At 40.6% G+C, this 19,704-nt stretch overlaps 1 protein-coding gene across 2 annotated transcripts in view; it reads left to right on the top strand.

Moving 5' to 3' along the window:
- Positions 1 to 593: 593 nt before the first annotated feature.
- The window catches only part of GALNTL6 (polypeptide N-acetylgalactosaminyltransferase like 6), a 491,552-nt gene continuing 472,441 nt past the window's right edge, over positions 594 to 19,704 (top strand). Inside the window, exon 1 of one of the 2 annotated variants that reach the window (XM_050896088.1) lies at positions 594 to 701. In XM_050896088.1, the coding sequence (XP_050752045.1) occupies positions 594 to 701 (108 nt within the window). Of the gene's footprint in view, positions 723 to 19,704 lie in introns of both variants that reach the window. The other variant, XM_050896087.1, reaches the window with a different exon arrangement.

Raw genomic sequence — 19,704 nt, 5'->3', positions numbered from 1 at the left:
TTTTTTATTTGAACTCTTGCTTAGCAAATTGCGCGCGATGAGCTCATGATGCCGCGCCCCCCGCCCGGGGCCCGGGCAGGCAGGGGGACGTGAGGCGGGCGGGCGCGGCGAGCCGCGGGGGCTCCGCGCAGCGCTAGCGCTCCCGCGGTGCCCCGGAGCCAGGAGAAGGGGGCGCTCTCTCGGGCCAACGCTGTTTATTGGACTCGGGTTCTGGGGTTTTTCCCTCCTTTTTTAAATTTTTTTTTCCCCTCCCCCTCCCGCTGTGTGTCGGGCTGTTTGCCGCTCCGTGCGCAGGTGGATCCATGAGCTCCCCCGGGAGCGGCACTACAGCCGCCGCGCAGCGCCGCGCTGGGGCGAGGGGAGCGGCCGCCAGCTTCGGCCCCGCCGCCGCCGCCGCCGCCGCCGCGGGGGCGGCCCCGCCCGGGCACGGGGTGGGCGGCCGTGAGGCGGGCGGGCGAAGTTTCTCCGCGGCGCCGGGCCCCCCCGAGGAACAGCGGGGAGGGAAGGACCTGGCCCCGTGGTGCTGGGGTAGCTGCTGCCGCTGCTGCCGCTGCCGCCGCCGCCGCCGTCACCAGAGCAGCCCGGCTTTGGCCATGAAGAGGAAACAGAAGAGGTTTCTGCAAATGACGCTGCTCTTCACCGCGGCTCTGATATTCCTGCCCGACATCGGCCTCTGGTCTCTCTACAAGGAGAAGCACCTGGTGAAGCCCGCCGAGCCGCAGGTAGGTGCGAAGCCGCCCGGGAGCGCTGCCCCGCGGCGCTCGGCTGCGCTGGGCGGGCGGCGGGCTGCCGCTTCCCGGGGCGCGGCCCCGGCGCTCGCCCCCTCCGGGGCTGAGTGGGGTCCGGGGCGCGGCGGCCGCCGGGGCTGAGTGGGGTCCGGGGCGCGGCGGCCGCCGGCGCGGAGCGGAGCGGAGAGCGGCAGCACATGTGCTGGTCCTACCTCCGCGCTGGAGAGAGAAAGTTGTGGGCGAACAGATGAGCCTGCCGGGTTGGGTTTCCCCGGGAAGGGCAAGGGTGAGCAGTCACAGCAGCTGGCTGTGAAATTAGGAGGACGTGGGATTTTGCATGCTTCGTTGGTTAGCCAAGGGTGATGCTGGGCTCCAGTTCTCATTACGAGAAGTGGGGTTTTTACCGCAACTTTTATGTGTCTGCCTGTCTGTAATACTTCTTCAACTGATGTGTGGCTGTATGTCCGCTAAAATTGTTCGGGATCCATCTAGGTAACTAACCGCCTAGATTTTTTTGTTTCCTCTTCCTTTCTGTTGAAAACTCGACAGAAGTGACTGACAGTCTTTTCCTCTTCTGAATGTTACTAACGTGACCTGATACATCTACGCTGTGTGTAACTGCTTGTCAGACTGATGTCACAACGAACTTTCAAATATTTCCAGTTTACAATCATCTCTTCAATCATCGTTATTAATAACAGCAGTTGACATGAGCTGTTTTTTTCTTAAGTTATTCTTCAACTCTCTGGGTTTATGTATGGCTCATAAATCACAGTATGACCTGCATTAAGTGAAGTTTAGTTTTAGGGAGTTGTTGTAATACAGTGCTTTAAAACCCTGCCTGTATATATAACCAAAGCTTATATTTGTTCTGTTCAACAGTGCTATGCTCCTACACTGTAATTGTCAGTGTAATTTAAATATAACATAAATATTTCATAGATCATTAGTAAGAAATTATGAGATTGTTTGATCTTTTAGCTTGTTTACCACTTGCATAGCCTTCATGTTAGAATGTATTAGACAATGTCATGTATCATTGTAGTGTATTAGTAGTCTTAATTTCAAGGGTCATCGCCCCTGTATATAATGCACTTTCTACATACTAAATGTATTTAAGTCAACGACTTCAATTGAACAATAACATATTTGATTCTTTGTTAATATAGCTATCCATTACAGAAGTTAGTCCTCCAAAGTATTGTAACTTTGGTTAATGAAATATGCTGAATGGAAGATACTTTATTACTACAGGAGGAAGTTAGGGATAGCCTCTTAATTTGAAGCTTACTTTGTCTTTGCAAGGGTTTTAAAATGCAGTAGGTGTCAGGTGCTAGATTTTATTTGGAAGTAATTTCTGCTGAAAGAAAATTGTACACGATCTTAAGTGTCTGTCATTAGTTTACAAGGTGCATACTGTGGTCTTTGCAGTTTCTAATTTACTTTGTGATTTAGGAAAGCTAAGGTATTCAATGCAAATAATGATTTACATGTTTGTTGCATGGCTCTTAAAAGACACATGCCTTGACATAAGATGAGATTTCTAATGTTCAAGACTGCACTCTAAGTAAAGCATGACTGGATAGCACTCAAAGGGAAATATATTAAAAAAAAAAAGTTCTGGGTAAAATGGTGGAAGAAAACCTTGGAGATCAGCAACTGAGCATACATGAAGGGCTAGTGAGACTTGCTAATGAGACCCCAGCAAATTTTAAATCCTAACTTTTCTGAAAGGGGCTTTTCACTAGCTTCCTTTTTTCCTCTTTTTTTTTTTTTTCTTTTCTCCCCACCTGAATACTAATTGAGCAGTAATGGGACTGTTTAATGGGAAAACAATAAAAATGAGCAATGAAACTTTGAACCTTACAGCTGACTTTAATGTAATTCCGTTATCACTGTCAGAATTGAAGTCATGTTGGCAATGTCATTACCCAATAAGGATAGCAGGCTGACATAGAGGTGAGTAATGCAATTACGGTACTTGGGTCTTTTGATGCGCACGTTATAACCCAAAATGCATACAAGGAACAAGGGTTGAAATACAAGTTTTGAGTTCAACTCTTTTAAATATAAAGGAAATTGTGAGATGTTCAGTGTATTTCTTTGGGACTACACTAGAAATGAGGTCATACTAGAAAAGACTGCATTAGAAATAGTGAAATAGTATCATAGTAGAAATATAACTGTTTTCCCCCTGTTAAGTTAGTAGGAGATGCAAAAATTTCAACGCTCAACGCAGTTATTCTTTGCCCTTGAGGTGTTCAATTACTCGATACTTAGTGTGACTTTACACAAGTTTAAAGGTCAGTCCTACTCAAACTGCAGCAGACTTTTTTTATGTATTCTAAAGTAGTGTTAGGCTACATACATAGTATGTAGAGTCAGCACATGACAGTGATGTACAGTCAGACTGCTATGGTATGTCCTGACCATGGAAGACGGGCAGAGCTGTCAAAGACTTTAATAAGTTAGCCGTAGGCTGAACTGGTTTTGCCCTCATAGGTAAAATGTGTGTCTAGTGGTATTCTGACATTGGCAGTAATGTTTATAAATGTGCCATCTTGTTTTAAGAACAGTTAAATTAAAGTTATTGATCATCGGGTGTTTTTGAGGAGATGGCATGGTGAAATTCTGATTTTCTGACTAGTTATAAACTTTCCAATTCATTGCTAAAGCAGACATCCCCAAACTTCCCTGTGAATGAAGGCTCTGTCAGCCTCTCCCACCACCTCAGCTGCTTGCCACAGCACTGGAGCGAAGGAGGGATAGCAGGCTGATGGAGGAGGCATTGATATTGTGACAGCAGTAAGCAGAGAAGCTGTTCAAAAGCAGTCCACAATGCAAGAATAATCTGTTTCTATCAATGGTAGAACAGTGTCCCCCGGGGACTGTGTCATTCCCAGTGCCTAGAAGAGGGCATTTGTGCTCTTTAGTGCTATCTAGAAATTCTAATATGACAAAATAAGTTGACTTTTTTATTCTTTAAAATAGTGCTGCAATAAGTTACATAAGAGTATTTTTTTTGTCATCATGCAAATTCTGTTTCTGAGCAGAGAAGCTCTTCTTTAGGAAGGATTAAAAGATGAGAAAATGGTATTGACAACCCTGATTTCAGACAGCGTTAATGATTTTGATCACTGTACATTAATTTTATAAGCATTATTAACCTCTAAGTGTTTCATACAAATTTACTTTTTTTTTTTTTAACCTATCATGTTTTCCTAAGGTTTTCACTTGTGGACTTGATAGGCTTGATCTTAATGTTTTGTTAATTGTTATTTACTTTTGGTTTATCACAGCATTTAAAGTGGAGCTTCAAGGGTAAAGGTACTGGGAAGCAGGGAGATGACAACTGAATGAAAAAAGTACCAAATGATGTTGAAATACATTAGGGGTTACTTCACTAGACTGCAATAGTCAGCCACACTGGCATCCCATAAAACCAGAAAGAAACATATCTCACAACACTTTTCACCAAATGCCTGTATTACGGACACTGGAAAGCTACTGCAAGAAATTTGGTTCTTTTACATGAAATTATTTTTCATATATTGGAAGTATATAAACAGACAAGGATAAAGCCTTACTGTAGCCAAATAAAGTAGCACTAACTTAAAATTGAACAGCAGCATCTCTTAGTCACAGATGCTCTGTAATACTTATTCATAGGTGTATTACTGAAATGCTTTATGATGTGTAAAGTAAGGAAAGAAGGTAGATTTCTGGCTTCATTTCACTTATGCTTTGGCGCAGTGGGGCATGCTACTTTAACCTCCTGATTTACACACTTCTGCAGGAGGAGCTCTCAATGGTATTGGCCCTTTTTATTTTGGTGCATGCACAGTGCCCAGAGCAAAGACCAAAATACAGCCATGCTATGAGGGGAGAGTGTTGTTCCATGGGATAGAGTCACACTCTCTTTCCCTTGTCCTGTGAATTCTGTATTTCTGTCTGGTTAGCCCCATGATTAGGTGTTTCTCTTGGGATATGAGAGGTACAAATTTAACTCCTCAGGATAAGGAGAACTTCGTGCTTACAAATCCTGGGCCTGTAATGTAGTTGGCAAACAGGCACAAAATCCACCTTCCAAGCCTGGTGGCTGTGAAAGTACTAACTTTGGCTCCTGAATCCAGGAAGCGGTTGCAGCCTGAAATCTGTCTTGCAAATAGTCGTTAGTTTCTGAAGTCCGTGAAAGAAGTGAAAATTTAAATTTGCCCCAAAGTGCAATGTTTCCTACTGTTTAGTGTACAGGTTCTGATAATCATAATTGTTCCAGGACAGTTGACTGTTTACTCACTGTTGATGCCAGTGAAGTACAAAGCTTGGGTTGGTGAATTCTGTTTCTGGAGCTGCATAAAAGCTGCATCTTGAAAGTGAAACTTTCTCCCCCCCCCCCCCCCCCCCCGCTGTATTTCCCTTGCTTTTCCAGTTGATTTCAACAGCTACAAAATCTTGTACTAAGTATGGTTTGGTTAGAACACAAATAGAAACCTATTTCTTATGATTGCACTGTCAGGACACTGTCAGTTACTTATGTATTTGGTTCCACTGTCTCAGTTACTTACCTTTGCTTTCACCACAAACTTGAGAAGCAGGAGGGTTTTCTTTCTCTTTAACAGAGTAAATACAGTATAGAGTGACAAACAGGCCCAAGTCTACAAAAGTAGCTGCTTGGCTATTGCTGACATTAATTTGTACTATTTTGGGAGAGTGCATAGGCAACCATAAAAAATACTGATAAAATGAAGGCTCACTTTCTGTGCTCGGTTTCTATGCGTATGCTGTTCTGAGCAAGTCCTCATTTCTCTCCCCAGAGCAGCAGCTGGGACCTGGTGTGTTCAATCCTCTTTTATTCTACAGCCTTGTTCGTTGCTGTGCCAGTGTGTCAGCTCCAAGAGCCCCTATACATGGCATGGCAAAACACAGCTTAGTGTCTCAAAATGCAGTGCATTGGCAATCTGCGTTTGCCATTTAAGTATTTAACAGTCATACAGTTAACACTTCTGTAATTCACTTCTTTATCTGAATTGTTCATGTATAATTTTATTCCCCTGTATATATTGGAGCCTACTGAGGAAAATATCATTTGAGGTCTAAAACCTTTGTTACTTTTAAGATACAATATTATTTTTGGCAATTAACAGTATGTTTCTGTCGTATTCAGTATACCAGAGGGAGCCCTCCTGTGGTTAATTTAATACCTATCAATTTTCAGGAATGTTACTAAACAGAGTATATCTTACAGGATAAAATGGACTGGTTTCTATATTTAGTTTTCTTTCCATCTAACTTGGCGTTTGTAATGCATTTCAGCTAATATTATTGTGGGTAGTTACCTTTTTTTTTTTAATCACAGTCATTTCAGATTAATCCAAATCAAAACACAAGGTCAAGAAACCTCTGTGCATGTCAACATTTGGACTCGTAGAAAGACCGCTGCAATGAGGGGGACTCCATGGCCTTATCGAAGCAGTGGGATGCAAGATTGCTTACTGATTAGGGGGGCATACCCAAGCTGTGTTTTGTCCCTTCACTGAGACACTTCTTTCCTAAACTTCCTCATCTCCCTGTACGGGGAATGTAGCTCTTGTGTTTGGGTCTGGGGAACTGCAGCGGTACTGTAGGTGCATCCCGGTTGGGAGGCAGACTGCACTGTGCCACTGCACGGTGCCGTTCAGTGGAGATGCAACCGTGTGTGTAGGCAGGTGTCTGTTTACGTATAGAAGAAAGAACAATTCAGCTTTTCTTTTCTTTCTTTTTTTTTTTTTTTTTTTAAAATGCTCAGACAGGTAACTTATGGTCTTTGTCTAGCGATATGCTGATGCACACATTTATAGCAATTGACTTCAGCAAAACTGAGTGTATGCTAACTATTTTGATGGATCGGGGCCAGGAGCAGACATGTTTGGTTACTTTAAATAAGGCTGAAAAAAATTAACTCGGAGGTTGACAAGTTAAATAGAATGCAGCTCAGGAATCCCAAGCTAAAAATTCTACATCTGTCATAAATGTTCCTCACTGTCAAGAGACCAAATTGCGCTGACTGAAAGAAGTAGCAGTCTCAGTTTTTTAATGTTTCTTTAAAATGTGAAAAGGCTTTATCAGGAGATGTCAACCTGCTGAACCAACTCCTTTCTGAGAATTCCAGTGTAAACTGGTTTTTAAGGTCAAGCTCCATTGTGATTAATTGGTTTCAAACTGGTTTTGACAATTGTCACATTTGGAGGAGTTTCACTGGGTGATGGGCTTGGCTGAGTAGTCTTTCTCAAAATATGTCTTCAACAGAGAAATTCTTTTCATCTTTATGAAAAAATGCTATAGAAGAGGCCTACTTGAGGAGGTTTGCTCAAGAGGTAAAGGAGAGGAAGAAAATCTATTGCAGGAATTTAACAGGATTTCATGCTTCTCTTTCAAATTCTTCACCTTCATTTCCATAATTTTCACACATCTTTCTTCATAGGGAAGATGACATGACTCCAAGTCTATGCAAACACCTGGTGATTCAAGTCAGCTATTTAATCACCAAACTAACAGCAATATATTAAGAGAATTGTAGGAATAAAAATGATGAGGCGTATGTGCAGCTAACATAGAAATAGATAGGCTACAATATCCCACTCTTTTCTGAATGTTTGTACTCTGCATGGTCAGAACTGCCATGTTCCTGTTCAAGGTAATATTTCAGAGGGACAATGTTATGTTACGCTGCCGTTTTAAGATCTCATGGCAGATTTTATTGAAGGAATTTCCTATCCCCTCTTTCTCCTGGTCCGATCCTGTTTATTGAAGACCTCTGCCCTCACTTTAGGAAGCAGTCACTAGCTGAAACACGAAGCTTTCATCTAGCCACATGTGGATTTAACAGATAACTACAGCATCCCTTTCCCCTGTCACCTCCAGCTGTTGGTTACCATCCAATGCCTGAATTTTTCAGCCAAATCTCTGGTGACAGGACATAACGGCATTTGACAGATGCTTCACTGGATCATCTGAAACCACCTCCACAACAGTTCAAGCCTATCTGCCAGACTTTTCCCTGAAGTAGTTGAAGAATGTTTGCATGTCTGCTTCAGAGCCATGTGAGTAATAACCCCCATGAGAGCCGCAGCAACAAGGAGTTTGGAGATCGGTGACATCTGGCAGTGCCATGAACGTGCAGTGCCCTGAAACTTCTGTCAGGTTTGTGCCAGCTAAGGGTTACCATGTGCAGTCCAGTCTCCTACACTTTACCAGTTGTATGGTTTTTTTTTTTAGTGCTAAATTTACAGTACAAATTGGACACAGTAGACTAGAAAATCTGGCCCATACAACTGAAATGTTTCATCGATCAGCGATAAACCATTGATTCTGTGCTTAAGATGCAATGGCGATTTAACAGTTTACTTCTGTGCTATACAGCGGTTTATGACAGGATGCGATACTACTAAGAGATTTAGCTAGGCAGAGTAATTATCTGAACTAGAATTTGGTCAGGGCACCAGTGTTAACACAGGGTGCTTTAGAAATTGGATTGCTCACTGAAGTGTGTAAGTGTAGATTTATCAGACTAACTTAAGGTGCTCATTTGCTTAAAGAAGCATAATTTTTCATACTTGTACTTAAAATAGAATAACAGATGACTTTATTTAGAAAATTTTAGCCTGTTTACTTATTGTTGCTCTCTGAAAATAGTTTTCTATAAATTAAGTACCAGGAGAATGCAAACAAATGCTTAGGACAAGCAAGAACATTTTATAGCCAGCCTTATAGATGAAGATGGGGAAGAGCAAGGGCTCCCTGTGTCTGTTCAGAGCCAACGTCTGGGAAACAGAGGCCCTGCACATGTATTCCTGCAACGTTAACAGCTTCTGTAGTGTGAGATAAGCATTTTATCCCATATGTTTTTGCCTCACTGTGATTAAAATCTCCCAGTTTTGCATTAGATAAGATAATTGTCACAGGCAGTTTGTGTTTCTGCTTTGTCATCCAATCCTTGGGCTAAAAGTTGCGCTTGTAATGTAACATTTGGGTAATGCTACTGAAGCTTTACATGGTTGTGTCGGAGAAGGTAAGGTCAAACAAGTGCACATGTACATGGGAGGTTTGAGATATTCCCACCCACAAGAGTTAGTTCCAACAGATATTGGCAACTGAAATCTCTCTTCTGCACAGATTAACTATACCCTTGGCAAAATTTTGCCAGTCCCTGGCAAAGCCTGCACAGATGCAGCAGTAGTTAGCCAGAGCTAGATAACTTGAGAAGAGACTGTAAATCGTACCAAATCTTTTGCTGAATCAGTATCTTTCAGTGGTTCACCAGCTCTGAATCATCTGTCTTGCACAGAATGTAATACATGGTTTAATGCAATAGTTCACTTCTTTATATATAACTTTTTTTATATGAGAGGCAAAATACCTACTGTGGCCCTTTAATGGGGAAAGCTCTCTTATTTTCAACATAGCAGCACACCTCCATCTCTTGCCTCTTTCTCTCCTTTTTATTTGCTTTTTTGGGGAAAAACACATTTCAGTTTCTTTAATGTTTTTGATATCTCATTTGATTGCTGGGTAAATTATTATATTGGATTGCTTGAATCTTGGAAATTTTTAGATTGCTTTTCCTACAGAGTGGTAGTTTCACATTAGCATGGGGAATGCATGAAAAAGACACATTAATGCCATCCTGCAAGGAATATATTGCTATTTTTCAGGGTCTGATAAACGACTACATTTTAAGTTGCATTTGATATGGATACAAAATGAATGACAGGCTTGAATGGATGTTGTTTTTCCAGAATTGCTCAACATAAACTAAAGTGACAGTCAAATTGCTGATCAAATTTTGCAATTATAACACCAGTATAAAAATGTAAATCCAGAACTTTTGTGACACTAAGTAACAAATTCTCCACTAAATTTACAAAATCATTAGAGACACAGCATACATGGACATAAAAAGTACTTGGGATGGCTGTAAAAATTAGCAGAAAACTCAAAAAAGAAATGGAAAAGCCCCACAGCAAACTATTCCTGCAGTATATTTAACCTGTGTTTCACATTAGATTAAATCTTTTTCAGCATAAGGGCATCCTTGACATAATTCCCAATGATGGTGAAGTGGTGGCAATTTCTCCGAGTATATGGAGACACTCCTCCTAATGATGGTCAGATTTTATTTTGATCTATATTACTTCTTGATCTATGTAGCGGTCTAAGAGAAGGGTGGTTTTATCTCTCCATTTTCCCTAAAGTAAGCCATTTAAGAGATACAAGCCCAATGAAAGCGCAGCCAGAACATATATATTAGCCTATACTTTGCTAACATGAAAGTGAAATTGCGTTCGCGTCCACCAACAGCCTATATTAATGGAATTTAAAAACAAAATTGGAAGCTGCCATCTTCAGCACTGCAAACAGACATGCCATGTGTGCAGGAAGGGCTGCAGAGGAGGGCAGGAAACTTCTGCAGCTCCATCAGGGAAAGCAGCAAAGCTGCAGAGGGGTGGAAAATAAATCTGACTGGAAACACAGTCCACTATCTTACGTGATCATTCCCCATCTTCCCTGTCTCCTCGCTTCATGAGGAGAGGATGCACCAAGAGCAGTAAAGATGCTGAGACATTGTTTAAACCATCCATACACAAAGCATAGAGAGAAACTGCTTGACAAAGAGGTGTTATTAACATGAGACTTGCTTTTTATAAAACTGAGGTGGTATCTCAGCAAACTACTACTCAGAAATTCCAGGTGGTGCAGTTCATGTGCTGACCCCACACACAGTAATAATGCAGTCACTGAAGATAAAGGTGTTTTCATTGAAGCAACTTCAATACGAACAAGTGAGAGAGAAATTTTTCTTCAAATGCTCAAGACGCACAACAGATGTCTCCTTCAGAAGCAATGAAGAAAAATTGTATTTTATATTGGGAGAAGGGAAATGGAGATGGCATCATGCTAAGCAGCAACCTGCTTCTGCATCTGGAGTGAATGTGCATGACAAATGAACACAAGAGATCAAGCCCAGGACACGTGTATTTACTGCCTGTGCACGTTGTAACACCTTCAGACAGAGGTCTTAGAAAAAATTGCCTTTGTCTTGTGTTGTAGTAATGTTTGTTCTGTGACTTAAAAGAGTAAAATATTACTGAATTAAGTTTAAAACTAAAATTCAGTGAATTGAGACTCTACAATGCATTTTAAAAAAATTATTAGTAGAATAGATTCTTCAGAAATGGTTATTAGTGTGGGCTTTGAGTTTTTCCTTTATTTTTTTATATATATATATACACACACACACATACATACACACATGTGTATGTTTGTTTATGGGCAGGGCGAGGTGAGGAGACCATCTTTGCTTCCCACAGGGAGAGGGCGTTTATTTTTCTTAATATAACATGCTCTAACAATCTTACGAGGAATGGAACGATTTTGTGAAAGACACCATGCAAATACATGGGAAAGCGTGCGTTTATGAGTATAAATTCAGTACAATCTACAGTGTCTTTGGCATTTTCCAGGGTTTTTTTTTAATAAGTGTGGATTTATGGTTTGTTTTTGTCTCTCTCTTTATGCACAGATTGTATGTGGGCTGGCTTTACGTTCGGTTTTTGAACACTGATAACTTTAGACGATCTACTGAACTTTTTTCCCCTCTCTACTTCTAAGTCTTGAAATATGTAGGAAATAAAGAAGTTGGCTCATTTCGTTTATGCCCTTTATTCTTTCCAATCTTTCCTGTTAGTCGTTTCTACTCTTTAGACAATGGACTCCCATGTAGATTTCTTTAGCAGACCATACACAAGTTTGTTCAAAAAAAGACTTGCCCAAGGCTGCCGTCTTTACAATATACTGTGCTAACCTGCTTTTCTCCTGACGTGTGATCTAAAATAATCAAACGACTGACCTCTTCCATTTAGTAACCTTCTTCATATTGCAGATTAACCTCCAATTTACTGATCTCGTTGTTAGAGAGATCAGCTACTCTCTTTTAATGATAATGGAGAGTGAGAAGCTGCTAGCGTGTTAGGATGGAAGTGACAGAAAGGAAACATGAAAGAAAGGAAAATGTACAGCCAGGAGAATAATAATGAAAATACAACCCATCAAATGTATTTCTGGAACTTCTAAGTCATGTTGCTATCATGTTTCCTATGCCTTCTCTTTCATGTTGCTCTAATCTGCATCTCTGACATATCTTGTTATGTTATTTTTTTAAATGCGTGCTAACCTTGCTTCTCTATTCTAATTTATTATAGCATATTAGTAAAGCTGCTTTGGAATACCCTGGATTAATGATGCATTTAAACTGTTTTAAAGTGACCCTGGGCTAGGTCAATTATTGAAGTAGTGCCAGTGAGGAATATTTTATTTTGATTGCAGTAAGCTCTTACTTTTATGTTAACCGCATGGTACAAACATGACCTGTGGGCTTTTAATGTTGTAGTGAATTGAAAATGTGTGAATAAAGCATGCTTCATATTTTTATGTAGCAAACTGAGGCTCCTTCTTGAGCGGAGACTCTATAATCTTGTTTTCTTCTGTTGTACATGTGGTCACCTTTTTGTACTAGTGCTCTGAGAAACCAGGCTTGCCTTTTTGATATAAAGGGAAAACATAGGCGCGGGTGCTGCTTATGGCACGTTAGGTGTCAGTGCACTTGCCCCTCCTGTATCGCCCCAGTTTAACAGATCCAGGCTACTACACCTGTACTTGGACAAAACAGTCTCTCTCTTCCTTTGCAGCCTGAAGGTTGGAAGGACTGAGTAGTTCAGGATGTTTTGGTGTGAGGACTGTAGCTTGGTGATGCTCTTTGAGTTCCTACCAAAACCAATGGGAGATTCTTAGTAGGGTTGCCTTACTTCGCTTGCCAACACTCTGTGGTGTTTTTGATGTCCGTAGCCAGAGACAGGCTTTGCAGAGGATGTCCGAGGAACAGCAGTGCATGTGGAGAGGAAGGCCTCAGTTCCCCCATGGCACAGTGGACACAAACAGCGTTGATGCCAGGTAGTACGCTGACACAGGGCTCGGGGTGGCCTCCCCGAATCACGTTTGCCATGGCTGGGCAGCGTGGTGCCAGGCAGTGTTTAAATGTGAAGTGGTGTAGCCATTAAGGTGGTCTGTTTGGTACAGCAGGATGAAAATCATAAGAAGGAAGTGTGCTTTGGTACCCGAGCGGAAATTACTGTTACTTGTGGTGCAGGGTGGGAGAATTCTGTAATACAGATTATTTCCCAAAACTTTATTTGTAAAAACAGTGTATTTAATTTTTTCTTGTAAAATTCACATCCTTAATCATTGCGCAGGTAACTTTCTATTTCTTTTCCCTTTTAGACATGGAGAGTGTTACTTGCTGTGTTCTGCTTTAGAATTGAGCTGGAACGAGGGCTTATTGCATATTTTTCAAAATGCAGGGATGTGTTTTTTCACATCTCAAATACGTCTCTATGTTTTAATGTAGTCTGCTTTTCTGTGCAAAGCTGTACTGTAGTTTCTCCACTACATTATAACATTATGGGCAGCTTATGCTGCAAATTTAAAAAACAAACAAACAAAAATCAGCTCAATAACAAAATTTAGTAATGCAGTCTCATCTCAATAAAACTGGCATTGTCTATCCTTCAACGACGTTGGACTTCACAGGTTTGGCAGTGCTTTGGAAGCTTGAGTAACTCATTAAGTTTCACCAATAACTTTAAGCTGCTGTTGTAGTTTTTTGTTAAGTTGGTCTTCTGGAAGAGGAGCTGAAAACTGACTCCAGTCATGGCCTGAAAGTGCACCTACACGGAACTTGTAGAAATTTGCTTAAAATAAACAGGATATGCGCCTCCCCAGAACAATGTTTTCAACTAATTTAGAGGTCTATTAACTAAGAGGGATAAAAACAGTGTGTCCCAGTTTTGGCTGGGACAGAGTTAACTCTCTTTTTAGCAGCTGGTACAGTGCTGTGTTTTGGATTTAGTGTGAGAATGATGTTGATAACACTCTGGTGTTTTAGTTGTTGCTAAGTAGCGCTTATCTTAAGCCAAGGATTTTTTCAGTCTCCCATGCTCTGCCAGCAAGCAGGTGTGCAAGAAGCTGGGAGGGAGCATAGCCGGGGCAGCTGACCTGAACTAGCCAAAGGGGTATTCCATACCATGGAACGTCATGCTCAGTATATAAACAGGGGGGAGTTGGCTGGGAGGGGCGGATCGCTGCTTGGGCATCGGTCAGCGGGTGGTGAGCAATTGCATTGTGCATCACTGGGGTTTTTTTCCTTCCCCTCCCTCCCCCCCTTTTTTTTTGGTTATATTCCTTTCGTTACTATTACTATTATTATTATTATTATATTTCATTATTACTATTGTTAGTATTATATTTTACTTTAGTTATTAGACTGTTCTTATCTCAACCCATGAGTTTTACCTTTTTTCCCGATTCTCCTCCCCATCCCACTGGGAGTGGGGGGGGGGGGCAAGGGAGCAGCTGTGTGGTGCTTGGCTGCTGACTGGGGTTAAACCACAACACAGTGTTTAAAATTAAGACTCCTACCTTGTGTAGGAGAACAGTGATTTGGCAGCGACTGAGACATTCAAGAGATCAGCAGAGATCTTGAACATCAAGCCGCTTAAGAGGAGAAACAAAATGTAAAACAAGACCAGAAAGATTCATTCCAATTGCTTCAGAAAAATCATGGGAAGGAAAATAAAAACCCTTTTATGTTTTGGGGTTGTTATTAGTCTGAGGTACTTCCAAAGTGCTTGAAAACTAAGATGATCTATGCCTAGGAAACAGGGGCATAAACAAATGATCTGTGGGATCAATAGCCAGTGTTTGGAAGATTCATTATAATGGGCAGAGTTTATATAATGGAAGAGAGAGAAAATAAAAAATGGGAAATTTAGGGTAGGATACAGGCAGAATTTTACTGCTATAGCTAAAGAACTCTCCACATAGTCTTCTGTCTTTCTTCGTCTAGCCCTCTGAAGTAAAAAGTGGGTAAATATAAAATAATGTATATGGGGAAGTAAATAATCCTTGTTTTACATATACAGCAATAACTTCTGACACAGTAATTGCTACTCAGGAACGAGGTCTTGATGCTTATATTAGTTTTATGAAAACGTTAGCTTTCATTTCAAAGAGGATAACATTGTTATGACTACTGTGTAAATTCATTGTGTACTCTCAAATACTGTATGCAATTCTTGTGCAATCGTAATCATCACAGATGGGGTGGAAAAGATACCTGTCAAGGGTGACTGAATTAAGTAAAGGCTTCATTGTTGAGTGACTGATGAGAGGACTGAGAATATGATAGAGGTATCTGAGAAGAGAGTAACATGGAAAAGATAAGCAGGGATCACTTTATTCACTCTCTCTTTCAACAGAAATAATAGCATAAAATTAAATACTGTACCAGGTTCAAAACAAATGACAGGTACAGGTCTTCATACAATAGGTTATTAAGCTGCGGAGCTTTCTGAACCAGATATTAAAAGCTTACGTGGCTTCAAGAAACAATTGAATACCTTCATGGAAGAAAAATCCATTAGGGCTAAAGACAGCACCTCTGGCTTGCAATGTCTTTGAACCACCGGTTGCTGGAGGCTGGAAGGGTATTGTAGGGAAGTGAAGTTTTTTGTTTGTCATGTATTTATGTCTTCCTTTAGGATTTGCTGTTGATAACTGTCAAAAACAGGTAGTTGGCTAGATGGACCTTTTTGTATGACTTTTATAAAAGTCATTCTTAAACTAATAATGTGTAAGTTAAAGTCATCCATAGTAGCTGGTGATAGGAAATCAAGTTGTGGAACAGGAGCTTTTGAATGAGTTACTCAATGCTGGAGAGTGTTCTGGTAAACAGAAAGAATAATACATGTCAGACAGGTTCAGTGTTGCAGCTCCACAATGAATTTGAGGTGTGGCACACCGAGAAAACACGTACCTTAGACTAAGTGTAACTGTAACAATATGCATTTTCCTATTATAAATGCATGTCTTGGTGCACGAGTTAATATTTGAGGGAGACTGAAGACACAATTTCAAGATTCTAAACTTTAATTGATACTTACAGGGGCACTGATCCCCATCATCTGCATCCTCTGTTAGGTGTTAGCTATAGGATCCCAGTGTCTTCCGCGTACTTAGTTTGCTTTTAATTTTTACGCAACATTTTCTCTTTTTCTCTTTCCTAAACAATGTTAAATTTTTCCTCCTCAGGATAAAACAGGGACATGTTGAATATGGTAGAGTGTTGTAAGGAACGTCTTAAGTCTGAGATCGTGGTATTGTGTCAGTATATGTGGAACAGCTTGGGAGGGTTGTGGTTTTCATTTCAGTTTGGGTTTTTTTTTTTAATACTGAAGGGGAATATTTGCCTACATTGATACATTGCATATAAAGAGGAGATTATGGCCTTAAAATATTTAAATTACTCTGTGGAATATCTGCAGAGCTGTACATTCATTCCCCTGTACATTCATTCCCCTGTAACTTGAACTCATATGTATAGATATGAATGTGATGTTTAGCTATTTCCAAATGGTTCCCATTTTCCTGGTATTGAACTTTGTTTGATATGAAGGCTGTATTTTGGATTTCAGTATGAATAGAATCTACCACAAGGAAGTGTGTCTTAACCACCTAGGAGTAAAGAAAATATCTTTTCTCTCCCCCCTGCCTCAGTAGAGGTTACTTACAGGAAACCTTATTCATTAGGATTCTATAGGCTGTGTTGGTCAAGGGTTTGCCAGGTGCTTACCAGAAGACCACTTAAGAGTTTGCTGATAGTAACTGGTGAAGATAAAAGCTCATCTCTCTTTTTCCCTTTTTTTTTTTTTTTTAAGTGAATAACATAATGTGAAGTTGCTAATGTAAAGCAGTACATCTAAGATGGAAAAGGTGTTTTTAAAGAATCATAGAATCATTTAGGTTGGAAAAGATCTTTGAGATCATCGAGTCCAACCATCAACCTAGCACTGCCAAGTCCACCACTAAACCATGTCCCTAAGCGCCACATCTACACATCTTTTAAATACCTCCAGGGATGGTGACTCAACCACTTCCCTGGGCAGCCTGCTCCAATGCTTGACAACCCTTTCGGTGAAGAAATTTTTCCTAATGTCCAATCTAAACCTCCCCTGGTGCAACTTGAGGCTGTTTCCTCTCGTCCTATCGCTTGTTACTTGGGAGAAGAGCTTGACACCCACCTCACTACAACCCCCTTTCAGGTAGTTGTAGAGAGCGATAAGGTCTCCCCTGAGCCTCCTTTTCTCCAGGCTAAACAACCCCAGTTCCCTCAGCCGCTCCTCATAAGACTTGTGCTCTAGAGCCTTCACCAGCTTCGTTGCCTTTCTTTGGACACGCTCCAGCACCTCAATGTCTTTCTTGTCGTGAGGGACCCAAAACTGAACACAGTATTCGAGGTGCAGCCTCACCAGTGCCGAGTCCAGGGGGACGATCACTTCCCTAGCCCTGCTGGCCACAGTATTTCTGATACAAGCAAGGATGCTGTTGGCCTGCTTGGCCACCTGGGCGCACTGCTGGCTCATATTCAGCCAGCTGTCAACCAACACCCCTAGGTCCTTTTCCGATGGGCAGCTTTCCAGCCACTCTTCCCCAAGCCTGTAGCATTGCATGGGGTTGTTGTGACCCAAGTGCAGGACCCAGCATTCTCCTGGATTTTAGTTTTAGAATCATAGAATGGTTTGGGTTGGAAGGGATCTTAAAGGTTATCTAATCCAACCCCTGTGCCATGGGCAGGGATATCTGTCACTAGATCAGGTTGGTCAAAGCCCCATCCAACTTGACCTTGAACACTTCCAGGGATGGGGCATCCACAGCTGCTCTGGGCAACTCGTTCCAGTGTCTCAATACCCTCATCATAAAAAAATGTCTTCCTGATGTCCAGTCTAAATCTACCCTTTTTCGGTTTAAAACTGTTGCTCCTTCTCCTGGCACTACAGGCCTTGGTAAAAAGTCTCTCTCCATCTTTCTTATAAGCTCCTTTTATACATTGAAAGGCCGCAATAAGGTCTTCCTGGATCATTGCATACTTATTTGCTAAAACCTGCTCCTGCGCTGCACTTTTATGTATGATGTAGAAATTTGTTTTATTTTTCCCTTTCTTAAATACATGTCTGCTATATAGTCCTAGCTTTTTATATACAAGTTGCAGTGTGATACTGTCAACTATACTGTTGACCAGGTGTCAGGGCTTGAATTTAAGAATTATGCAAGTCCTTGCAGAGTATTTCGTAGCAAAACAACAGGATTGTCAAACAAATGGACTTCATTGCCATCATCCTCATTACTGAAGTAAAGCTCCCATTGCCTTCAATGGGAACTGGGTTTTGTAATCAGTGCTGTCAGTCACCATCTGGACTGACTTTCTCTTTCATATCTGAATCTTACCATAGAGTCCTCCTTTCTGGGATGCCATCTGTCAGGCAGTTTCTTTTGACTTGTTTCCAGCATCAACCTTTGTACCTTCTTTCATGTCCTCTTTTGTGCTCCAAGCAACCTCTCAAATCTTCATTCTCCCTGCTGTTTTCAAAATACGTTTTGAACGCTGGTGTACGCAATGAAGTACCCTAGCAATAATAGCTATTACGAAACCCTAGGCAACATCACAGTCATCTGAAGAAAATCTGTCAGGAGGCCAAGGCTTGGAAGGCGTTGACCCCAAACCCTTTTCTCATCCCTACAAGTGATATTTCAAAGCAGGGAGAATTTTGAACCACTGATGACTTTGAGTCTTTTCTGTGGGTAAAAGAAATCAGTTAGTATGGTAGTTAACCTAATAATAGCTTACAAAAGTATCAGCTCTTATAGGTTTAAAAATAAGATCAAATAGCATTAATCTAACAGTATAACTGGTTTTGAAAGGCTTTTACTCAGTAAAGCCATATTTATGAAGACATAAAAAACCTGTAGTTTTGAGCTGATGGTTGCTAACAGTCCTGTGTACAGTGTTTTCACCCTGACATAGTTAATGTTAAATGCCAACAATTTATCTGGTGCTTTATAAGCAAATCGAATGAAAAGTGTGAACCCAAAACCTTCCAGTTTGAAAGAGAAAACAAAACATAAGAATATATTAGAAATAATAAATATATAACTTTGGAAAAAAAAATCTTTTTTGAAAGTAAATCCAAGATAAGCTTAAAAGGGATGCATCTTAATGAAATAAAGATCAGTATTTAGTATGTGGTTTAATTAAATGAGTTTTAAATATAATTCAGACATTATATTCACTGTAACTCATGCATGGAAGAGATTTGTGTATATCTGAACAGCAGCCTTTCTTCCAAGTTTTTTTAAGGGATGTGATTTTTTTTCCAAACAAAATTTGAGTGAACTCTTGTTGGTTTATGAATTTGATTTGAACTATAAACAAGGATGGTTTAGACTTTCAAAGAGATAGAAAAAGCAGTAATTTTTATAGCAGTAGGCTTTTTAAATGTATATATTAAAAAAACCTCCAAACTCTCTCACGTTGTGACTAGATAGCCTACAGGTAGAAACAAACCAATTACTGTGTTCATATTGTATTCATTCTCAAAGGAAAATATTATCTAGTATGAAAAGCCTTGCTTATTTCAAAGGTTAGAAAATGTGGCAACAGACAATTGTGTAACAGAAAATTGAAAAAGAGATTTTTACAGGATCAAGGCTTGCCAGCACCTTACCATGCTATATTTGCTCATGGTTATTTTGCATGAATAGAAGACGACTGTTTTGGAAAAGTATAACTACATTGCAGAATGATTAAAAACTGACATGCAATATCTGCAGATAATTTTGTTTGTTTGAATGTATTGAAATGAGAATAAGCAATATTCTTCCTGAGAAACTAAGTTGGCATAAGACACATGCCTTTTTCCAAATATCAGATCCTTTTCTTGCTGGGAAGTGGTGTGAATGACCAAGTACTGGCCTGTCTCTCTGTGATGTCTAGCTTATCACTTCGTCTCTCTGTGATTAGCTTCCCTTATTTTTAAGATGCAGCTAGGAA

This window comes from Gymnogyps californianus, chromosome 4 (assembly GCF_018139145.2).
Source record: "Gymnogyps californianus isolate 813 chromosome 4, ASM1813914v2, whole genome shotgun sequence".
NCBI lineage: Eukaryota > Metazoa > Chordata > Aves > Accipitriformes > Cathartidae > Gymnogyps > Gymnogyps californianus.
The sequence above is the reverse complement of the archived record's forward strand: the minus strand, read 5'-3'. Positions and strand labels throughout refer to the sequence as shown.